The sequence below is a fragment of the Mauremys reevesii genome, linkage group 25 (assembly GCF_016161935.1).
Source record: "Mauremys reevesii isolate NIE-2019 linkage group 25, ASM1616193v1, whole genome shotgun sequence".
NCBI classification, from domain to species: Eukaryota; Metazoa; Chordata; order Testudines; family Geoemydidae; genus Mauremys; species Mauremys reevesii.
The window spans coordinates 9,931,778-9,950,669 of NC_052647.1; the positions used below are offsets into that span (position 1 = coordinate 9,931,778).

The following is an 18,892-nucleotide window of genomic DNA, read 5'->3' on the forward strand; positions in this document are numbered from 1 at the left end:
GGATTTTCAACCCCCACTGGCCCTCCCTGCCAGCTCTCCCCCCCCCACTCTCCTTTAACAAGCCCCTGGCCTAAGCCGGGGCCCACCGCTGCCGGGCAGGTAGGAGACAGCCCTCGACCCCCAGGCGTTTCAGTGCTGCCAGATGGGTTGCTGGTGGTGCCAGGGCGACTCAGTCCATCCGAGAGCGCCCCAGGGCAGGGACAACCCCATGGAGTTAAATACTTAAAGGGAAAATCCAAATGACAGCCCAGGTCGGTCAGTATTGTCAGCCCTGTTTTACAAGTGGGGAAACTGAGGCGCAGAAGGGGGGGGGAAATGTCCAGGGTCACAAAGCAAGTCGGTGGCACAGCTGGGATAGAACCCAGCAGTCCTGACTCCCAGCTCCCCTAACTCTAACCACTAGGCCAGACTCTTCTCCCACAGCTGGGGCTAGAACCCAAGAGCCCTGAGACCCGGCCCACCCACTCCCACCTCTGGCCCTTGCTGCCTGACTAATAAATTGGTCACAGCAGTAACAGATTTACAGGGGTAACGGGGCTTTTTGAGCTCCCCTCCCCCTGCCCCGTACACATAAGTACAAAAAGAAAAGGGGCAAGAAGCAGGATTGCAGGACTCCCAGCATCCCTTGCAGCTCAGCCAGGCTTGGGCGGGGGGGGCAGAGTGGGTGGGCTCCCCTTGGTGGCACAGGGGGCTGCAGCTTCCACCCAGCTCGTGTTTCGAATCCAAGGCAGCTCTGGGCGGGGGATTGGTGGTCGCGCCCCCTGCTGGCAGGTTGGTCCCTGACCACCTGCTCCGCGGATGTGACAGCCGGCACCGGCCGCGTTGCCCATGGCCCATCCGGCCAGGTGGGAGTTTCTGTCCCCGCAAGAGCCCAGTCTGAGCCTGAGCTGGGGTCATGTGGAATCCACCTCCATTGGCTTCCCCCCCAGCCTTGCAAGGCCCAGGCAAGAGGGAGCTGGCGCTGGGGTCATATGTCCATCCTCCAGGCACGGGGCCCCTCTGCGTCCTGCTGAGACGGGGTCCCCTCAACGTCATGCCAGGACGGGGTCCCCTCAACGTCCTGCTGGGATGGGGCACCTCTGCGTCCTGCTGGGATGGGGGTCTCCTTTATATCATCCCGGGTCCCCTCAACACCCTGCTGGGACAGGGTCCCTGCTATGTTCTGCTGAGATGGGGTGTCCTTTACATCATGCCAGGACGGGGTCCCCTCAACATCCTCCAGCCACGGGGCCCCTCTGCGTCCTGCTGGGACGGGGTGTCCTTTACATCATGCCAGGATGGGGTCCCTTCAACGTCCTGCTGGGACGGGGGTCTCCTTTATATCATCCCAGGTCCCCTCAACATCCTGTTTGGTTGGGGTCCCCGCTACGTCCTGCCGGGATGAAGTCCCCGCTGCGTCCTGCTGGGACGGGGGTCTCCTTTATATCATCCCAGGTTCCCTCAACAGCCTGTTTGGTTGGGGTCCCCGCTACGTCCTGCCGGGACGGGGTCCCCGCTACGTCCTGCCAGGAAGGAGTTTCCGTCACGTCCAGCGGACATGGGGTTCCACCTCTGTTCTCCAGGCCCGAAGTCCCCTGCCCATCCGCCGGCACTATGAGCACACCACGTAGCTGGCTGGGAAGGGCTGGGCCTGGCACCCATCCTGGCACAGGTTGGTGTAGAGGTTGGGCTGGTGGGTGCTGGTGCCCAGGGGGCTGTAGTCAGCAGAGATCCCTGAGTCGGACACCAGCAGGTAGCTGTATTTGAGTGGGCGCTGGTGCCCACAGGGTGCCAGCAGCTCCGAACTGGGGTCGAAGACGGTGTACTCGAAGCTGGAGGAGGACGAGACCCGCTCCTCCGGGACAGGCTCCGGTGTAGCCCCCGGGGGGCCCAGCTCCTGCCCCGTGGCAGGGGGGCTTTCAGAGCCCGCACTGCTTTGGGCATCTGGCAGGAGCAGAGAGGCCTCACCCAGGCTGCATGGCATCAGCTGTTCATCCAGCACCAGGTAGTCATCCTGGGGCTCCACGGGCGGCTCAGGGCGGGTGGGCGGGACCAAGCCCGGGGCTTTGGGGGGCAGAGGGGGCACCGGCCCCTCCGCCTTGGATTCGCGGCCCTCAGACAGCACCTCCAGCGTGGTGGGCGGCTCCTCCAAGTAGCCAGGGTTCGCGCTCCACCACAGGTAGGCGTTCCTGTGTCCCAGCCAGAGCTGCGAAGGCAACAGGGCCTGGATCACCAGAGAGGCTGGGGAGGGGTGGGGGGCACCGACTGAGCCAAGCCTGGGGGTCTGAGCCCCCTCTCTGCACCCCTGGACTCTCAGGTTCTGCCTGTCCCCCACCAGCTCCTGCCAGCCCCTTTGTTTTAAACCAAGGGTTTATGTAGGGCCTACAACAACAATGCCTAGCGTTTGGCAGCATGGAAACCAGCCCCGGGCTCACTCCCCATCTTGGCCCTTCCCTGGCGGCTCCCCCATCTCTAAGCATCTCTCCCCTGGACAATCGCCCTGGTCCCCCAGCCCAGTGTGTTCCCCTGCATCAGACACACACACACCCCATCTCCCCAGCACAGATGCCCTCGGGGCAGGGTGGTGACCCCCAGCAGGCCCTGGTGGCCAGACCCCTCCATGCGGCAATGGGCTGCAGCCCCCTGCAGCGCCCCTGGGGCCCCCGGCCAGGGCAGGATCTGGTACCTGGAAGTTTCCCTTGTAGAGGGTGAAAAGCCCCTCGAATTTGTGCTCCGGGCTGGGAATCACCGGCCACAGCTTCTTCTTCAAAAACCTGGGGGGGAGGGGGGCAGTGGTGAACAGGAGACAAGTCTGGCGTGAACCTCCCCCCCCCCCCCCATGGAAATGTGCGTGCACCCACCCTGCAAACGCTCGGGGGCCATTGGCTGCAGGGGGCTCGGGAGATGCGGCCCCCAGCACCACCCACACGCCTCGCGCATCCCCTCACACAACCGCCAAGCGTCTGCACACACGTGACAACACGCATGTGCATGCTCCCACACACAAGGCCATGCAGGCCTGGGGACTCCCCCAGTGTGGCAGGCGCGTGCTCCCCCCACCAGTGCCTTGAAGCCTTAGCCCAGAGGGGCCCAGGGGGCGGGGGATGGGCTGTCCCGTGGGCAGGGGCGCAGCAGGCGGTACCTGCGGTGGGTGAGAAGGGCAAAGAGGGCCAGGAGCACCACGATGAGCACCAGGATGAGCGACAGCGACAGGATCAGGGGGTCCAGATCTGCAAGGTGGGGAGGCAGGGTCAGCCCAGGCTGCGGGCACGAGTGACCCCAGGGATGGCGCCAGCTGCCTCCAGTGGGATCACAGCGAAGGGCCCAGGATCAGCCCCCCCCAGATCAGCCCACGGCTCCTCCATCCCCACCCCCCCACTATCCCCTGCCTGCCCCTGGCCCCTCCCCACTATCCCCTGCCTGCCCATGCCCCCGCTATCCCCGCCAGCCCGTGGCCCTCCCACCACTATCCCCTGCCTGCCCATGGCCCCTCCATCCCCACCGCACCCGCTATCCCCGCCAGCCCATGGCCCTCCCACCACTATCCCCCGCCAGCCCATGGCCCCTTCCCCCACTATCCACTGCCACCCAATGACCCCTCTACCCCCACTATCCCCTGCCAGCCCATGGCCCCTCCCCGCTATCCCCGCCAGCCCATGGCCCCTCCCACCACTATCCCCTGCCTGCCCATGGCCCCTCCATCCCCACCGCACCCCGCTATCCCCCGCCCGCCCATGGCCCCTCCCACCACAATCCCCGCCAGCCCATGGCCCTTCCCCACTATCCACTGCCACCCAATGACCCCTCTACCCCACTATCCCCTGCCAGCCCATGGCCCCTCCCCACTATCCCCGCCAGCCCATGGCCCCTCCCACCACTATCCCCTGCCTGCCCATCCCCAACCCCTCACTATCCCCTGCCAGCCCACGGCCCCTCCCCACTATCCCCTGCCTGCCAATCCCCATTCCCCTGCTATCCCCTGCCTGCCCACGGCCCCTCCATCCCCATCCCCACACTATCCCCTGCCTGCCCATCCCCATCCCCTCACTATCCCCTGCCAGCCCACGGCCCCTCCATCCCCACCGCACCCCGCTATCCCCGCCAGCCCATGGCCCCTCCCCACTATCCCCTGCCAGCCCACGGCCCCTCCATCCCCACCCCGCTATCCCCGCCAGCCCATGGCCCCTCCCCACTATTCCCTGCCAGGCCATGGCCCTCCCCACTATCCCCTGCCTGCTCACGGCCCTCCATCCCCATCCCCGCTATCCCCGCCACCCAATGACCCCTCTACCCCCACTATCCCCTGCCAGCCCATGGCCCTCCCCGCTATCCCCGCCAGCCCATGGCCCTCCCACCTCTATCCCCTGCCTACCCACGGCCCCCATCCCCATCCCCGCTATCCCCGCCACCCAATGACCTCTACCCCCATCCCCACTATCCCCGCCAGCCCATGGCCCCTCCCACCTCTATCCCCTGCCTGCCCACGGCCCCTCCATCCCCATCCCTCCGCTATCCCCGCCACCCAATGACCCCTCTACCCCATCCCCACTATCCCCTGCCATTCCACGGCCCCTCCCCAGCATCCCCTGCCAGCCCACAGCCCCTCCATCCCCACCGCACTCCGCTATCCCCACCACCCAGCCCCTCTACCCCCATCCCCACTATCCCCTGCCAGCCCACGGCCCCTCCATCCCCACCCCACCACTTTCCCCTGCCAGCCCATGGCCCCTCCCCCACTATCCCCTGCCTGCCCATCCCCAACCCCTCACTATCCCCTGCCAGCCCACGGCCCCTCCCCCACTATCCCCTGCCTGCCAATCCCCATTCCCCTGCTATCCCCTGCCTGCCCACGGCCCCTCCATCCCCATCCCCACACTATCCCCTGCCTGCCCATCCCCATCCCCTCACTATCCCCTGCCAGCCCACGGCCCCTCCATCCCCACCGCACCCCGCTATCCCCGCCAGCCCATGGCCCCTCCTCCCACTATCCCCTGCCAGCCCACGGCCCTCCATCCCCACCGCACCCCGCTATCCCCCGCCAGCCCATGGCCCCTCCCCACTATTCCCTGCCAGGCCATGGCCCCTCCCCACTATCCCCTGCCTGCTCACGGCCTCCATCCCCATCCCCGCTATCCCCGCCACCCAATGACCCCTCTACCCCCACTATCCCCTGCCAGCCCATGGCCCCTCCCCGCTATCCCCGCCAGCTCATGGCCCCTCCCACCTCTATCCCCTGCCTGCCCACGGCCCCCATCCCCATCCCCGCTATCCCCGCCACCCAATGACCCCTCTACCCCCATCCCCACTATCCCCGCCAGCCCATGGCCCCTCCCACCTCTATCCCCTGCCTGCCCATGGCCCCTCCATCCCCATCCCCTGCTATCCCCACCACCCAATGACCCCTCTACCCCCATCCCCACTATCCCCTGCCAGCCCACGGCCCCTCCATCCCCACCCCACCACTTTCCCCTGCCAGCCCAAGGCCCCTCCCCACTATCCCCTGCCAGCCCACGGCCCCTCCCCCATCCCCGCTATCCCCACCCAGCACGGGAGGGGCCCGGCGGGGGCTCACCGTGGGGCGTCACCACGGTGACCGGCGCCGACCAGGCGCTCCAGTAGCCGCTGTAGCTGACGCCGTCGGGCCGGACGCGCACGGCCAGGGTGTAGCGGGTCCGGCCCCGCAGGTTGAGGATGAGGCACTCGGTGCGGCCGTCGGGGATGTCGACCTGCAGGGGTGGGAGGGTGAGGGCGCTGGGCGGGGCGGGGGCAGGGTGAGGGGCGCTGGGCGGGGAGCAGGCGGGGCGGGGCAGGTGAGGGGCGCTGGGCGGGGGAGCAGGCGGGCGGGGGCAGGGTGAGGGGCGCTGGGCGGGGCAGGCGGAGGGGAGGTGAGGGGCGCTGGGCGGGGGTGCCCGGGCAGGGCGGGGGCAGGGTGAGGGGCGCTGGGCGGCAGGCGGGAGGGAGGTGAGGCGCTGGGCGGGGGTGCCCGGGCAGGGCGGGGGCAGGGTGAGGGGCGCTGGGCGGGGCAGGCGGGAGGAGGTGAGGGGCGCTGGGCGGGGGTGCCCGGGCAGGGCGGGGGGCAGGGTGAGGGGCGCTGGGCGGGTGGAGGGTGCCCGGGCGGGGCGGGGGCAGGTGAGGGGCGCTGGGCAGGGGGTGCCCGGGCGGGGCAGGCGGGAGGAGGGTGAGGGGCGCTGGGCGGGAGCCCGGGCGGGGCGGGGGTAGGGGGCACTCACCGTCTGGCGCTCGGCGCCCTCGGGCGAAGGCCACCTCGTAGCGCAGGCTGCTCTCCAGGTAGCGCAGGCCGGGCGGCTGCCAGCTCACCGCCAGCTGCCGGGCTCTCGGGCGCGCGCGCCGTCAGGTTGGATGGTGGGTCCAGGAGAACTGCGGGGAAGACGTGAGCTGGGGGTTCAGGGGCCTGGGGGCTGGCTGGGGCGGGGCGGGGCTGGGAATGGGGCTCGAGGCCTTTCCCCTCTAGGGGGCGCCGGCTCCCATGTGACCCGGGGCAGGACTCGGGGCGGGCGGGGGAGTGAGGCCCGGGGTCTTTTCCTTCTAGGCACTGGCTCCTGTCTGGCCCCACGGCAGGGAATGGGGCCCGGGGCCTTTCCCCTCTGGGGGGCACTGGCTCCAATCCAGCGTGGGGCAAGAGGACCGGCTGGCTCAGGGGTGGGGAATGGGGCCCAGGGCCTTTCCCCTCTGGGGGGCGCCGGCTCCACCCTGGCCCGGGCCCGGAGGACTGGCTGGCTCAGGGGTGGGGAGTGGGGCCCAGGGCCTTTCCCCTCTGGGGGGCGCCGGCTCCGCTCTGGCCCGGGCCCGGAGGACCGGCTGGCTCAGGGGTGAGGAGTGGGGCCCGGGGCCTTTCCCCTCTAGGGGGCGCCGGCTCCCATGTGGCCCGGGGCAGGACTCGGGGCGGGGGGGAGTGAGGCCCGGGGTCTTTTCCTTCTAGGCACTGGCTCCTGTCTGGCCCCACGGCAGGGACTGGCTCCGCTCTGGCCCGGGCCCGGAGGACCGGCTGGCTCAGGGGTGGGGAATGGGGCCCGGGGCCTTTCCCCTCTGGGGGGCGCCGGCTCCGCTCTGGCCCGGGCCCGGAGGACCGGCTGGCTCAGGGGTGGGGAATGGGGCCCGGGGCCTTTCCCCTCTGGGGGGCACCGGCTCCGCTCTGGCCCGGGGCCGGAGGACCGGCTGGCTCAGGGGACATGGAGCCTTTCCCCTCCCGGCTCTCACACCTACCCACTTGGTTGATCATGATGGTGCGGGCGTGGATGACGTTGCTGCTGTTGCCGGCGAAGGCCCGGACGTGCAGGGAGGTGAAGGACGGGGTGTCCTGGGGGGGGAAGACGCAGATGAAGCGGGTGCTGTTCCAGGGCGTCCGGGCCACGCTCACGTTGCAGCGCTGTGGGGCGTCCCCCCTGTTGGAGTCGAGGAGAGAGGGGGGTGGGGGATCAGGAGCAGCAGAGCCTGGGGAGAGGGGAGGCCTGGGGTGGGGGTATCAGCATAGGGGGCATGTTTGGTGGGGCCGACATGTGGGGGGCCCAGCCTGAGGGTGCAGAGGGAGGGGGCAAGGGGGCAGGCTGTGGGGTGAGACTTGGGGGCACAGAGGCATTCCAGGACCTGCCCCCTCCCCCCCTCAGCTCCCCGCAGAGGGGCCCCCGGTGGGGGAGGGGGACTCACTCCACGACGTAGAAGAAGCCGTATTCGGTGGCACTCGGGGGGCTGCTGCTCTCCCAGAAGCAGGTCAGATCCTCCAGGCAGCGCGTGAAACATTTGGGGTCCTTGGGCTCCTCACCCAGGAGCAGGGCAGCTGGGGACACAGGGAGGGCCCAGTTAGCAGCCACCTCTCCCCTCCCCCCGTCCACACGGACCAACAGCCCCACCCGGCTGCGTCATCGCGCGATCTCCCCCATCCTACAGTCCTGCGCCCCCAAAGCCCGGCCAGCGAAGAACGCCGCTACCCTGCAGCAAACCCTGCGCCCCAGGAACATCCTGCTGCAGGGGGTTCCAAGGATTAACAGCCCCTTGCCCTGACCCGCCCAGGGAGGTGACTCCAAAAGAGACCTTCGCAGCCAGGCACAAGAACAACCCCAACCCCCAGCAGGCAACAGGCCCCAGCTGCCGCTGTGAGTGAGGGGTGTCCTCTGGAGCCAGCCGGCCCTGCCCGAGGGGCTCCTGGGGGCAGATCTCAGCTCCCTGGGTCTGCCCCACAGCAGGCGGACAGCCCATGGACAGCACAGGGCTCTCCACTGGCTCCGGGCAGGAGAGTTAATGTGGTGACCCGGCTGTGTGTGAAAGCATCCCTGTGTGCACGAGTGTCTACTGACCGATGAAGGGCTATTCAATAGGGAGTGTGTGTGTATCTGTGTGCATGGGTAGCTCTGCGTCTGCACATGTGTGTGTATGTGTGTGTGTGTGTATCTGTGTGCATGGGTAGCTCTGTGTCTGCAGATGTGTGTGTGTATAGATATATGGGTGTGGATGTGTGTGTGTAGGAATAGGTGTGTGTATATATAGATATATGGCAGTGGGTGTGTGGATGTGTGTGTAGGAACAGGTGTGTATCTATGTGTGTATGTCTGTGTATGGGGGGGTAGGACATGTGTGTGATTGTGTGTAGAAAATAACAACACAGCTCCTCACTACACTGTTATACCGTGTCCGTGCAGTGCCCGGCACAGCTGGGCCTTTGGGCTCTACCATAATCCAGATAATACATATTATTATTTCATGCTTCGTTTATTAGACCAGTGCCTGTTCCAGGCATTTCACGGGGATTCAGCCACGTGCAGACACTGAATTCTCCTTAGTCTCTGTCATTTTGTGTGAAGCTACTTTCTGTTAATAACTCCCAGCCTGCGTCACGCGGGGAGTCAAGAAATGATCTTTAATTAACTATTCGATATTATTACCATATAGGCTATGTTCCCTCCTTCATATAGTTTAGGAAAGTAGATTAGATAGATAGATAGATAGATGGATGGGGTGGATGGGGATAGATAGATAGATAGAGGGTGTGTGTGGGGATAGATAGATAGATAGAGGGGGTGGATGGGGATAGACAGATAGAGGGGGTGTGTGGGGATAGATAGATAGTGGGGGTGTGTGGGGATAGATAGATAGATAGAGGGGGTGGATGGGGATAGATAGATAGAGGGGGTGTGTGGGGATAGATAGATAGAGGGGGTGTGTGGGGATAGATAGATAGATAGAGGGTGTGGATGGGGATAGATAGATAGATAGATAGATAGATAGATGGGATGCATGGGGATAGATAGATAGATAGATAGATAGATAGATGATGCATGGGGATAGATAGATAGATAGATAGATAGAGGGGGTGGATGGGGTTAGATAGATAGACAGATAGATAGATAGATAGAGGGGGTGGATGGGGTTAGATAGATAGATAGATAGATAGATAGAGGGGGTGGATGGGGTTAGATAGATAGATAGATAGATAGATAGATAGAGGGTGTGTGTGGGGATAGATAGATAGATAGAGGGGGGTGGATGGGGATAGATAGATAGAGGGGGTGGATGGGGATAGATAGATAGAGGGTGTGTGTGGGGATAGATAGATAGATAGAGGGGATGGATGGGGATAGATAGATAGAGGGGGTGGACAGGGCCGCCCAGAGGGGGGGGCAAGAGGGGCAATTTCTCCCAGGCCCCGAGCCCCACGGGGGCCCCCACCAGAGTTTTTCAGGGCCCCTGGAGTGGGGTCCCTCACTCGCTCCGGGGTGCCCGGCAAACTCTTGTGCGGGGCAGGGCGCAGGAGCTTCTGCCGCTCCCGGTCTTCGCCGGCGGGGGGGGTCCTTCTGCCCCGGAGCGGAAGGACCCCCCTGCTGGCGAATTACCGCCAAAGACGGAGCGGGACCGGCCACCGAAGTTCAGGCCGGTCTTCGGCGGTAATTCGGCAGCGGGGGGCCCTTCCGTTCCGGGACCCGTCGCCGAAGTGCCCCGAAGACCCGCGGCGGGGCCCCCCTCCGCTGAATTACCGCCGAAGACCGGGCTGCGCGTCGGCGGCGGGTCCCGCGTTGGCAGTAATTCGGCGGCGGGGGGGGGAGGCCCGCCGCGGGTCTTCGGGCACTTCGCGGAGGGTCCAGGAACGGAAGGGCCCCCCACCGCCGAAGACCCCGGGCCCCCGGAATCCTCTGGGCGGCCCTGGGGGTGGATGGGGATAGATAGATAGATAGAGGGGGTGGATGGGGATAGACAGATAGAGGGGGTGGATGGGGATAGATAGATAGATAGAGGGGGTGGATGGGGATAGATAGATCGATAGATAGATAGAGGGGGTGTGTGGGGATAGACAGATAGAGGGGGTGGATGGGGATAGATAGATAGATAGAGGAGGTGTGTGGGGATAGATAGATAGATGGGGTGTGTGGGGATAGATAGAGGGGGTGGATGGGGATAGATAGATCGATAGATCGAGGGGGTGTGTGGGGATAGACAGATAGAGGGGTGGATGGGGATAGATAGATCGAGGGGAGGGATGGGGATAGATAGATTGATAGATAGAGGAGGTGTGTGGGGATAGATAGATAGATAGATAGATAGAGGGGGTGGATGGGGATAGATAGATAGATAGATAGATAGATAGAGGGGGTGGATGGGGATAGATAGATAGAGGGGATGGATGGGGATAGATAGATCGATAGATAGAGGGGGTGTGTGGGGATAGATAGATAGAGGGGGTGGATGGGGATAGATAGATCGATAGATAGAGGGGGTGGATGGGGATAGACAGATAGAGGGGGTGGATGGGGATAGATAGAGCGGGTGGATGGGGATAGATAGATAGAGGGGGTGGATGGGGATAGATAGATAGATAGATAGATAGTTGGGGTGGCTGGGGATAGATAGATAGATAGAGGGGGTGTGTGGGGATAGATAGATAGATAGATGGGGTGGATGGGGATAGATAGATAGAGGAGGTGGATGGGGATAGATAGATTAGAGTAGATTATAGAAAATGATACATTCTCTATAACCCTGTTTTAGGAGCAAAATTCAACTTCCCCGTGACTACAGAGGCGCAAGCAGCATCTCACATATCAAGAGGAGACGTGGTTTTACCAAAATGTCTGTACGGCAGAGAAAGAAAATCTCAGTGAAACAGAGAAATGTGGGGCTGGAAGGGACCTCGCGAGCTCATCAGACCCAGGCCCCCTGCGCTGAGGTGGGAGCAAATGAACCTTGGCTATCGCTGCCAGGGGCTTGTCCCACTGTGTCCTGTCAGGGATCCCACAGCCGCCCTTGGAGGCCTGGTCCGGAGCTCAGCTCCCCTCAGAGTTCGTTAGAAAGTTTTCCCCTAATATCTACCCTGCGTCTCCCTCGCTGCAGACGAAGCCCTTTGCTTCCTGCCCTCCCCTCGGGGCCGTGGAGAACAACTGATCCCCATCCTCCCTGGAACAGCCCTTAAGCCATTTGAAGGCTGTTCTCAGCTCCCCCCTCAGTCCTCTTTTCTCAGGACTAAACATGCCCAGATTTTAATCTTCTCTCCCAGGGCCGGTTTTCAAAACCTTTGATCATTTTTGTGGCTCTCCTCTGGCCTCTCTCGGGTTTGTCCACATCTTTCTTAAAGCGCAGCGCCCAGGAGACTCCGGCTGGAGCCTCGTCAGTGCCGCGCAGAACGGGACCATCACCACCCGTGGCTCCTGCTAATACACCCCCGAATATTGGCTGGTTTCACAACTGCATCGCGTTGCTGGCTCGTTCGCTGGGTGACTCACTCTAACCCCCGGCTCCTCTTCCTGACACTAGACGTTTGATTTTTCCTTCCTGAGTGAAGCACTTTGCACTTGTACTGAATTTCCTCTTCTTGATTTCAGGCCAATTTGTCCGGGCGGTTTTGACTTCGAATCCGGCCCTCCAAAGTGCTTGCAACCCCTCCCGGCTTGGTGTCAGCCACAGACGTATCGGCACACACTCCACTCCGTTATCCAAGTCACTAACACAAATACTGAACGGTACACGACCCAGGACTGACCCCTGTGGGACCCCAGCAGACACCCTCCCAGTTTTCGTAGGCTACAGCCCCGCTTCATCGGATGCACGTAGTGGATGAAGTGGGTTTTAGCCCACGAAAGCTTATGCTCAAATAAATGTGTTAGTCTCTAAGGTGCCACAAGTCCTCCTGTTCTTTTTGCAGATACAGACTAACACGGCTCCCACTCTGAAACCTCCCAGTTCGACAGGCAACCATTGAAAACTCCCCTCGGAGTCCAATTTCTCAACCAGCTGTGCCCCCACCGCCTAGTAATGGCATCTAGGCTGCATTTCCTAAGGTTGCTTATGAGGCTGTCACATGGGCCTGCATCAAAAGCTTTACTGAAATCAAGATATTTCCTGTCTGCAGCTCACTGGGCCAGTAACCCTGTCGAAGAAGGAAATGAGGTTGGTTTGCCATGATTTGTTCTGCACAACTCCATGCTGGCTAGTCCTTATTCTCCTAGTATCCTCTAGGGGTTTACCAACTTTAATCGTTTGTTCCGGTATCTTTCCAGGTACAGAAGTCAGGCTGACTGGTCTATAATTCCCTGGGTCCTCTTTGTTCCCCTTTTAAAAGATAGATATTACGTTTGCCCCTGTCCAGTCCTCTGGGGCCTCACCCGTCCTCCATGACTTCTCGAAGATAATCGCGAACGGTTCCCAGATTGCTTCAGCGAGTTCCTTAAGTAACCAAGGATGAGTTTCATCAGACCCTGCCAACTTGAGCACATCCAACTTATTTGAACATGCTTGAACGTGATCTTCCCCTTGCGGTCCTTCCCCCTGGTTAATATTCACTGTGTTAAGTACCTGGGCACCGTTAGCCGTTTTCATGAAGACTGAAGCAAAATGGGCACGATACACTTCAGCCTTCTTGATGTCATCAGTTCATAAACTCATAGACCGAAGGTCAGAAGGGACCATTATGGTCATCTAGTCTGACCTCCTGCACAACGCAGCCCCAGAATCTCACCCACCCACTCCTGGAACAAACCCCTGACCTATGTCTGAGTTACTGAAGTCCTCTTATCGTGGTTGGAAGACCTCAAGGTGCAGAGAATCCTCCAGCCAGTGACCCCTGCCCCACGCTGCAGAGGAAGGTGAAAAACCTCCAGGGCCTCTGCCAATCTGCCCTGGATTATGAGCTCTCCTTCCCTGCTAAGCAGAGGACCTCCACTTTCCTTTGCGTTTCTCTTGCTCCTAATGGATTTAAAGAACCTCTTCTTGCTTGACATGACCCTCGCAGGTGTGACTCAGTTTGTGCCTTAGCCTGTCTGATTTTGTCCCTACAGGCTTGTGCTGGTCTTTTGTTCTCCTCCTGAGCAGCTCATCCAGGTTTCCACTCTTTGTAGGATTCCTTTTTGATTTTCAGGTCACTAACGAGCTCCGGGAGGAGCCCCGTTGGCCTCTTACTGTTCTTCTGCGCTCTCCTTCGCATTGGCCTACTTCACAGTTGTGCCTTTGATAGTGTCTCCTTGAGAAGCCACCAGCTCAACTCCTTTATCCCACAGATTTGCTTCCCATGGGACCTCAGCTGCCAGTTCTCGGAGTTTGTCAGCGTCTGCTTTTTTGGATATCCATTGTCCTGTTCCTTCCTTTCCCTCGAAACACGGAATCTATCCCGTCACAATCACTTCCACCAAAAAAGAAAAGAGGAGACTAAGGCGGGATACGATAGAGGTATGTAAAATCATGAGTGATGTGGAGAAAGTGAATAAGGAAAAGTTATTTACTTGTTCCCATAATACAAGAACTAGTGGTCACCAAATGAAATTAATAGGCAGCAGGTTTAAAACAAATAAAAGGAATTTCTTCTTCACGCAGCGCACAGTCAACCTGTGGAACTCCTTGCCTGAGGAGGTTGTGAAGGCCAGGACTATAACAGCATTTAAAAGAGAACTAGATAAATTCATGGAAGTTAAGCCCATTAATGGCTACTAGCCAGGATGGGTAAGGAATGGTGTCCCTCGCCTCTGTTTGTTAGAGGGTGGAGATGGACGGCAGGAGAGAGATCACTTGATCATTGCCTGTTAGGTTCACTCCCTCTGTGGCACCTGCATTGGTCACTGTCGGAAGACAGGATACTGGGCTGGATGGACCTTTGGTCTGACCCAGTCTGGCCATTCTTATGTTCACCCAAATTGCCTTCCAACTTCAGATTTGCAACCACTGATCAGAATCAAGTCAAAACTGCCTGTGCCCCGGTTACTTCCTCCGCTGCAGGGCTGCCCGGGGGAGGGGGCAAGTGGGGCAATTTGCCCCAGGCCCTGCAGGGGCCCCCACGAGAATATCATATTCTATAGTATTGCAACTTTTTTTTATGGAAGGGGCCCCCGAAATTGCTTTGCCCCAGGCCCCCTGAATCCTCCGGGCGGCCCTGCTCCGCTGGCTGGAACGAACAGCTGGCCCCAGCACAGTCCAGCAGAGTACTGGAAATCTTGCCAAATTCCTTTCCCAACAGATGTCTGGGGAGGTGAAGTCCCACCCACCCCCACGCCCCCTTACTACCAGGTCTTGTGTTTTGGATCCCTCTGTTATTCGTTCTAGAAATGCCTCCTCCACCTCCTCTTCCTGATCTGGGGTAAACCCCCCAACCGTGATGTCCCCCCTCTCCCCCCCCCCTTTTATCTTTGAGTTGCTCTGCCTCCCGCCTCCTTCGGGGCCAAGCCCGTCCAAAACTACCTTGTATGCGACACCTGATAAGGACGTTTCAGACTGTCCGGGCTTAGATATACTATGTGAAATACGGTTTGGAAAACATTCCAAGAGGCTAGATATTAAACAAACACATAATATACAGATATACACACGCGCAGCTATAGACACGCATCTTCTTCAGAGATACATAAATAGCCGTGAGACGTGTGTGTATCATACACGTGTCGATCTATATTTGTGTGTGTGTATATATACACCAGATACACAGATTTCTGCACACACTCACACATTTGACATACACACACATACACCAAGAGGCAGACACTCACATATTTTACATAGACCCACAAATTATACACACACTTCTCTATCTGTACATAGATCCACATCTCGCTGTCTGTACACGGCAGCTTCTCATCATGCATCTTTCCGACATGCACCCCACCCCGTCCGTATATAGCTACACAGCTACCTCCTTAGCCATACAGTTCATCTTTTTACCATGTACATTTCTCCAAAGATATTTCACATAACACACACGCTTGTGCAACCGCCCACCACGCTTATCTGTGCACGGGCTTGGGAGGAGCAGATTGGTATCAGTAAATGTTGATTTCACACAGTACATGCACAAACTGATAACAAGTGTTTCCGCCGATGATCAGTGAAACGTACAGCGCGGCAGAGCACTGCCCGAGGAGGCAGGAGCTTGATTTAAGGCTGTTTCCTTTGTGTATTTCGATACGTGACATTGACCCTTTGGGTTGTACCGGTTAGAAAGCTTGAACTTTTTGCATCTGAACGTCTAGTGCCATTAAATAATTGTCGTCGACACCCCCCATTGGCTGAATAAAACCCCCCAATTTTGTGCAGCTGTGAAGATTTAGCTCAATGCAAATCTAAAAAAACCACCTTACGAATAAACACCGAGATTATCCGTCCAACTGCTCAAAAATAAAAATCAAATTTGGCCAAGCCTGGCTCTGCAGCACTTCTAGGAGGTTGCCGCTAATTACCTCTGCGTCTATATAACGTGTCAGCACATGGGCCAGTGGGTCAGCGATAAACTCTGCTAGGGGGCTTCCCCCAACTGCAGCATCCTTCTGGAGATGCTCAGAGCACTGGCGGTTAGGGCCATGGAGGCATCTGGATGGAGGGATGGGTGTGTGTGGAGATAGATAGATAGATAGAGGGTGTGTGGGGGGGTAGATAGATAGATAGATAGATAGATGGGGTGTATGGGAATAGATAGATAGATAGAGGGGGTGTATGGGGAGAGAGGCGCGGGAATGGGTCAGCTCTGCTGTAGTTCAGGCTCTTGGTAGGACAGATGTGTCTGAGGCCGGAGAGCCGGCTGGAGCAGGGCCGCCCGGAGGATTCAGGGGGCCTGGAGCAAAGCAATTTCAGGGGCCCCTTCCATAAAAAAAAGTTGCAAACCTATAGGATACGATATTCTCGTGGGGGCCCAGGGCCTGGGGAAATTGCCCCACTTGCCCCCCCCCCCAGGCAGCCCTGGGCTGGAGCGATACGTGTGTCTGGGGATCGATCGGGCAGCCCCACACACTGGGCTAAGACATCAGAGCATATTTCACAGCCACATTCACTAGAGCTGGGTACACACATGTGCACGCACACACCCAGCATGCACTCAGCACAAATGCCTGTAAGCGCACCCCCCCCACTCACGCACGTGCCCGCACAGCCGCACACACACACGTGAATACACACACCCGCATGCACACACACACATTCACGCATGCACACATGTGAACACACACATTCGTGCACACATGTGTGAACACACACATGCACGCACACATGAATACACACCCCCGCATGCACACACACCCCCACATGCGCACACACACACATTCACGCATGCACACACACATTCATGCACACATGAACACACACGTGCGCGCACACACGCGTGAACACACACATTCATGCACGCACATGTGAAAACACACACGTGAACACACACATTCATGCACACACGTGAACACACACACATTCATGCACGCACACGTGAAAACACACACGTGAACACACACATTCACGCACACACGTGAACACACACACATTCATGCACGCACACGTGAACACACACACCCGCACACACTAGCTGTCAGGTTTTACCAGCAGAGGCAGGAAATCGGTTTCCTGTTATGAAACACTCCTGCCCATGCCCCTGCCTGGCCCCCGGGCCGCTCACCCGCCCCCAGCCCGCAGGGCACTGCCAGCCCCCCAGGCCCACGCTGGTACCTTGGATGTTGAAGTCGTTGCCGGGGCCGGCTCCCTCCTGCGTGGTGCAGGTGGCCCAGAGCAGCACGGTGCAGAGGGCAGCGATGTGGCTCCGATGAGGCTCCATGGCCCGGGGAAGGGACAACCGGAGCGCTGAGCTGTCTGGCCTGGCAGGGCTCCCTGGCTGCTGGTTGTGGCTGCGCTCGGGGCGGGCTGGGAGGGGACAGATAAGGGCTGGGCTGGGGCTGCTGCTAGGGGAGGCTGAGGAGCAGGGCAGGGAGTTGGAGAGGAGCCAGGAGCGGTAGAGACGCCCCCATATCTCCCCCATTGCCCCCTCCACTGCCTTGGGGAGGGGATCATTGGGGCTGGACAGGGGATCCAGGGGGAGCAGATCACTGCCCCGTGGGATCCAGGGGGGAGCAGATCACTGCCCCGTGGGATCCAGGGGGGAGCAGATCACTGCCCCGTGGCATCCAGGGGGAGCGGATCACTGCCCCGTGGCATCCAGGGGGAGCGGATCACTGCCCCGTGGGATCCAGGGGGGAGCGGATCACTGCCCCGTGGGATCCAGGGGGGAGCGGATCACTGCCCCGTGGGATCCAGGGGGAGCGGATCACTGCCCTGTGGCATCCAGGGGGGAGCGGATCACTGCCCCGTGAGATCCAGGGGGAGCGGCTCACTGCCCCGTGGGATCCAGGGGGAGCGGCTCACTGCCCCATGGGATGCAGGGGATTCTGCCTGGTGGGATACAATGGGGGGCTGTGGATCAGTGACCGGTGGGATCCAGGATCACACAGGATTCACTGGCCCTTTGGATGCACAGCTGGGGAGTTGATCAGACGAGGCAGTGACTCCCCACCCGTGGGCTCTAGCAGGGCCGATCCTGCACTTTGCAGCGGGGGGATCGAGCGGGAGATGGCAGCCGGCTCCCTCCCCATGCAGCACACAGGGACACTCAGGCCCAGCTCACGGGACCTGAGCCAAACGGGGGGGGGGGGGGGTGATGCACCCCAGACACAGAGGGTGCTGGAAAGAGGGTGTTAAAGGGGGGGGTTAGATACCCCCCCCCCGCCTGCACTCCCCAACCGTCCGGCTGGAAGGAAGGCAGGCCCCTTCCCCGCAGCAGCAAGATAATCAAACCCTCCCAGGGGACGTTGGGGCTGGACAGCAGATAAAACAGGGCGTTATGATGCCAGCACATTGGGATTGCTGCTTTTGTGCCTTGCAAGAGCCCTAGAGGCGCCAACCCAGATCAGGGCCCCCCTGTGCCAGGGGCTGTGCAGACCCCGACCGAGATCAGGGCCCCCCTGTGCCAGGGGCTGTGCAGACCCCGACCCAGATCAGGGCCCCCCTGTGCCAGGCGCTGCCCAGACCCCGCCCGAGATCAGGGCCCCCCTGTGCCAGGCGCTGCCCAGACCCCGCCCGAGATCAGGGCCCCCCTGTGCCAGGCGCTGCCCAGACCCCGTGAGACAGTCCTTGCCCCAAGCACTCCCAGGCTAAACTCACAAGCCAGACAAAATGAGGTTCATTATCCCCATTGTACGGATGGGGAAACTGAGGCACAGAGCCAGGCCGTGACGTCACCGGGGAGTCTGGGGGGCACAGCTGGGAATTGGACCCAGCTCAAGCAGCCGTTTGTAGCTTTCACTAACACCCCCCTCCCCACTTTTTACTGTGAAAAACAAACTGTCCGGCCGTCAATCAAAGCCAGGCCGGCCCCAAGCCCCGGCCCCCGTGACGCAGGTGAGCTCTGTCCCAGCAGGAACATGGGGAGGGACAGGCTGGAACAAACACCGCGTGTTGGCCAGAGATAAGGCGCCGGAGCGGCGCCGGGCTGGACCGGGCTGTTTACACCAAGCCCGGGGCCTCTTTGAAACAGCTGAATGGCGCGATCGTGGGGGTGGTAACGGAGCGTCCCACTCAACGCCCCCAGCCCCACCCCCACCCCACGCACCAGTGTCGCCATCCAGCTAGGAGTACACGCCTGCAGCCCCGGACACACTGCTCCATGCACATCCCTGCACAC

At 60.6% G+C, this 18,892-nt stretch overlaps 1 protein-coding gene across 1 annotated transcript; it reads right to left on the reverse strand.

The window, feature by feature from the left end:
* Positions 1 to 55: 55 nt before the first annotated feature.
* Positions 56 to 17,096, reverse strand: EPOR (erythropoietin receptor). Its single transcript, XM_039514702.1, has 8 exons — positions 16,888 to 17,096; positions 7,645 to 7,774; positions 7,204 to 7,382; positions 6,210 to 6,357; positions 5,552 to 5,730; positions 3,122 to 3,209; positions 2,666 to 2,753; positions 56 to 2,185 (listed from the first exon to the last, which is right to left on the reverse strand). Exons 1-8 carry the CDS (start codon positions 16,991 to 16,993, stop codon positions 1,592 to 1,594), a joined length of 1,512 nt encoding a protein of 503 aa, XP_039370636.1. The 5' UTR covers positions 16,994 to 17,096; the 3' UTR covers positions 56 to 1,591.
* Positions 17,097 to 18,892: the final 1,796 nt, after the last annotated feature.

Bases quoted from the DNA above. Each gene is read 5' to 3' on its own strand.
- EPOR (XM_039514702.1), bottom strand. From the start codon at position 16,993: ATGGAGCCTCATCGGAGCCACATCGCTGCCCTCTGCACCGTGCTGCTC. The intron at 5,731-6,209 runs GTGAGTGCCCCC...CGCCCCGCCCAG, and splicing joins AGGGCGCCGAGCGCCAGACG to CGCCCTCACCCTCCCACCCC. The intron at 2,754-3,121 runs GTACCGCCTGCT...CCTCCCCCCCAG, and splicing joins GCCCTTCTCACCCACCGCAG to GTTTTTGAAGAAGAAGCTGT.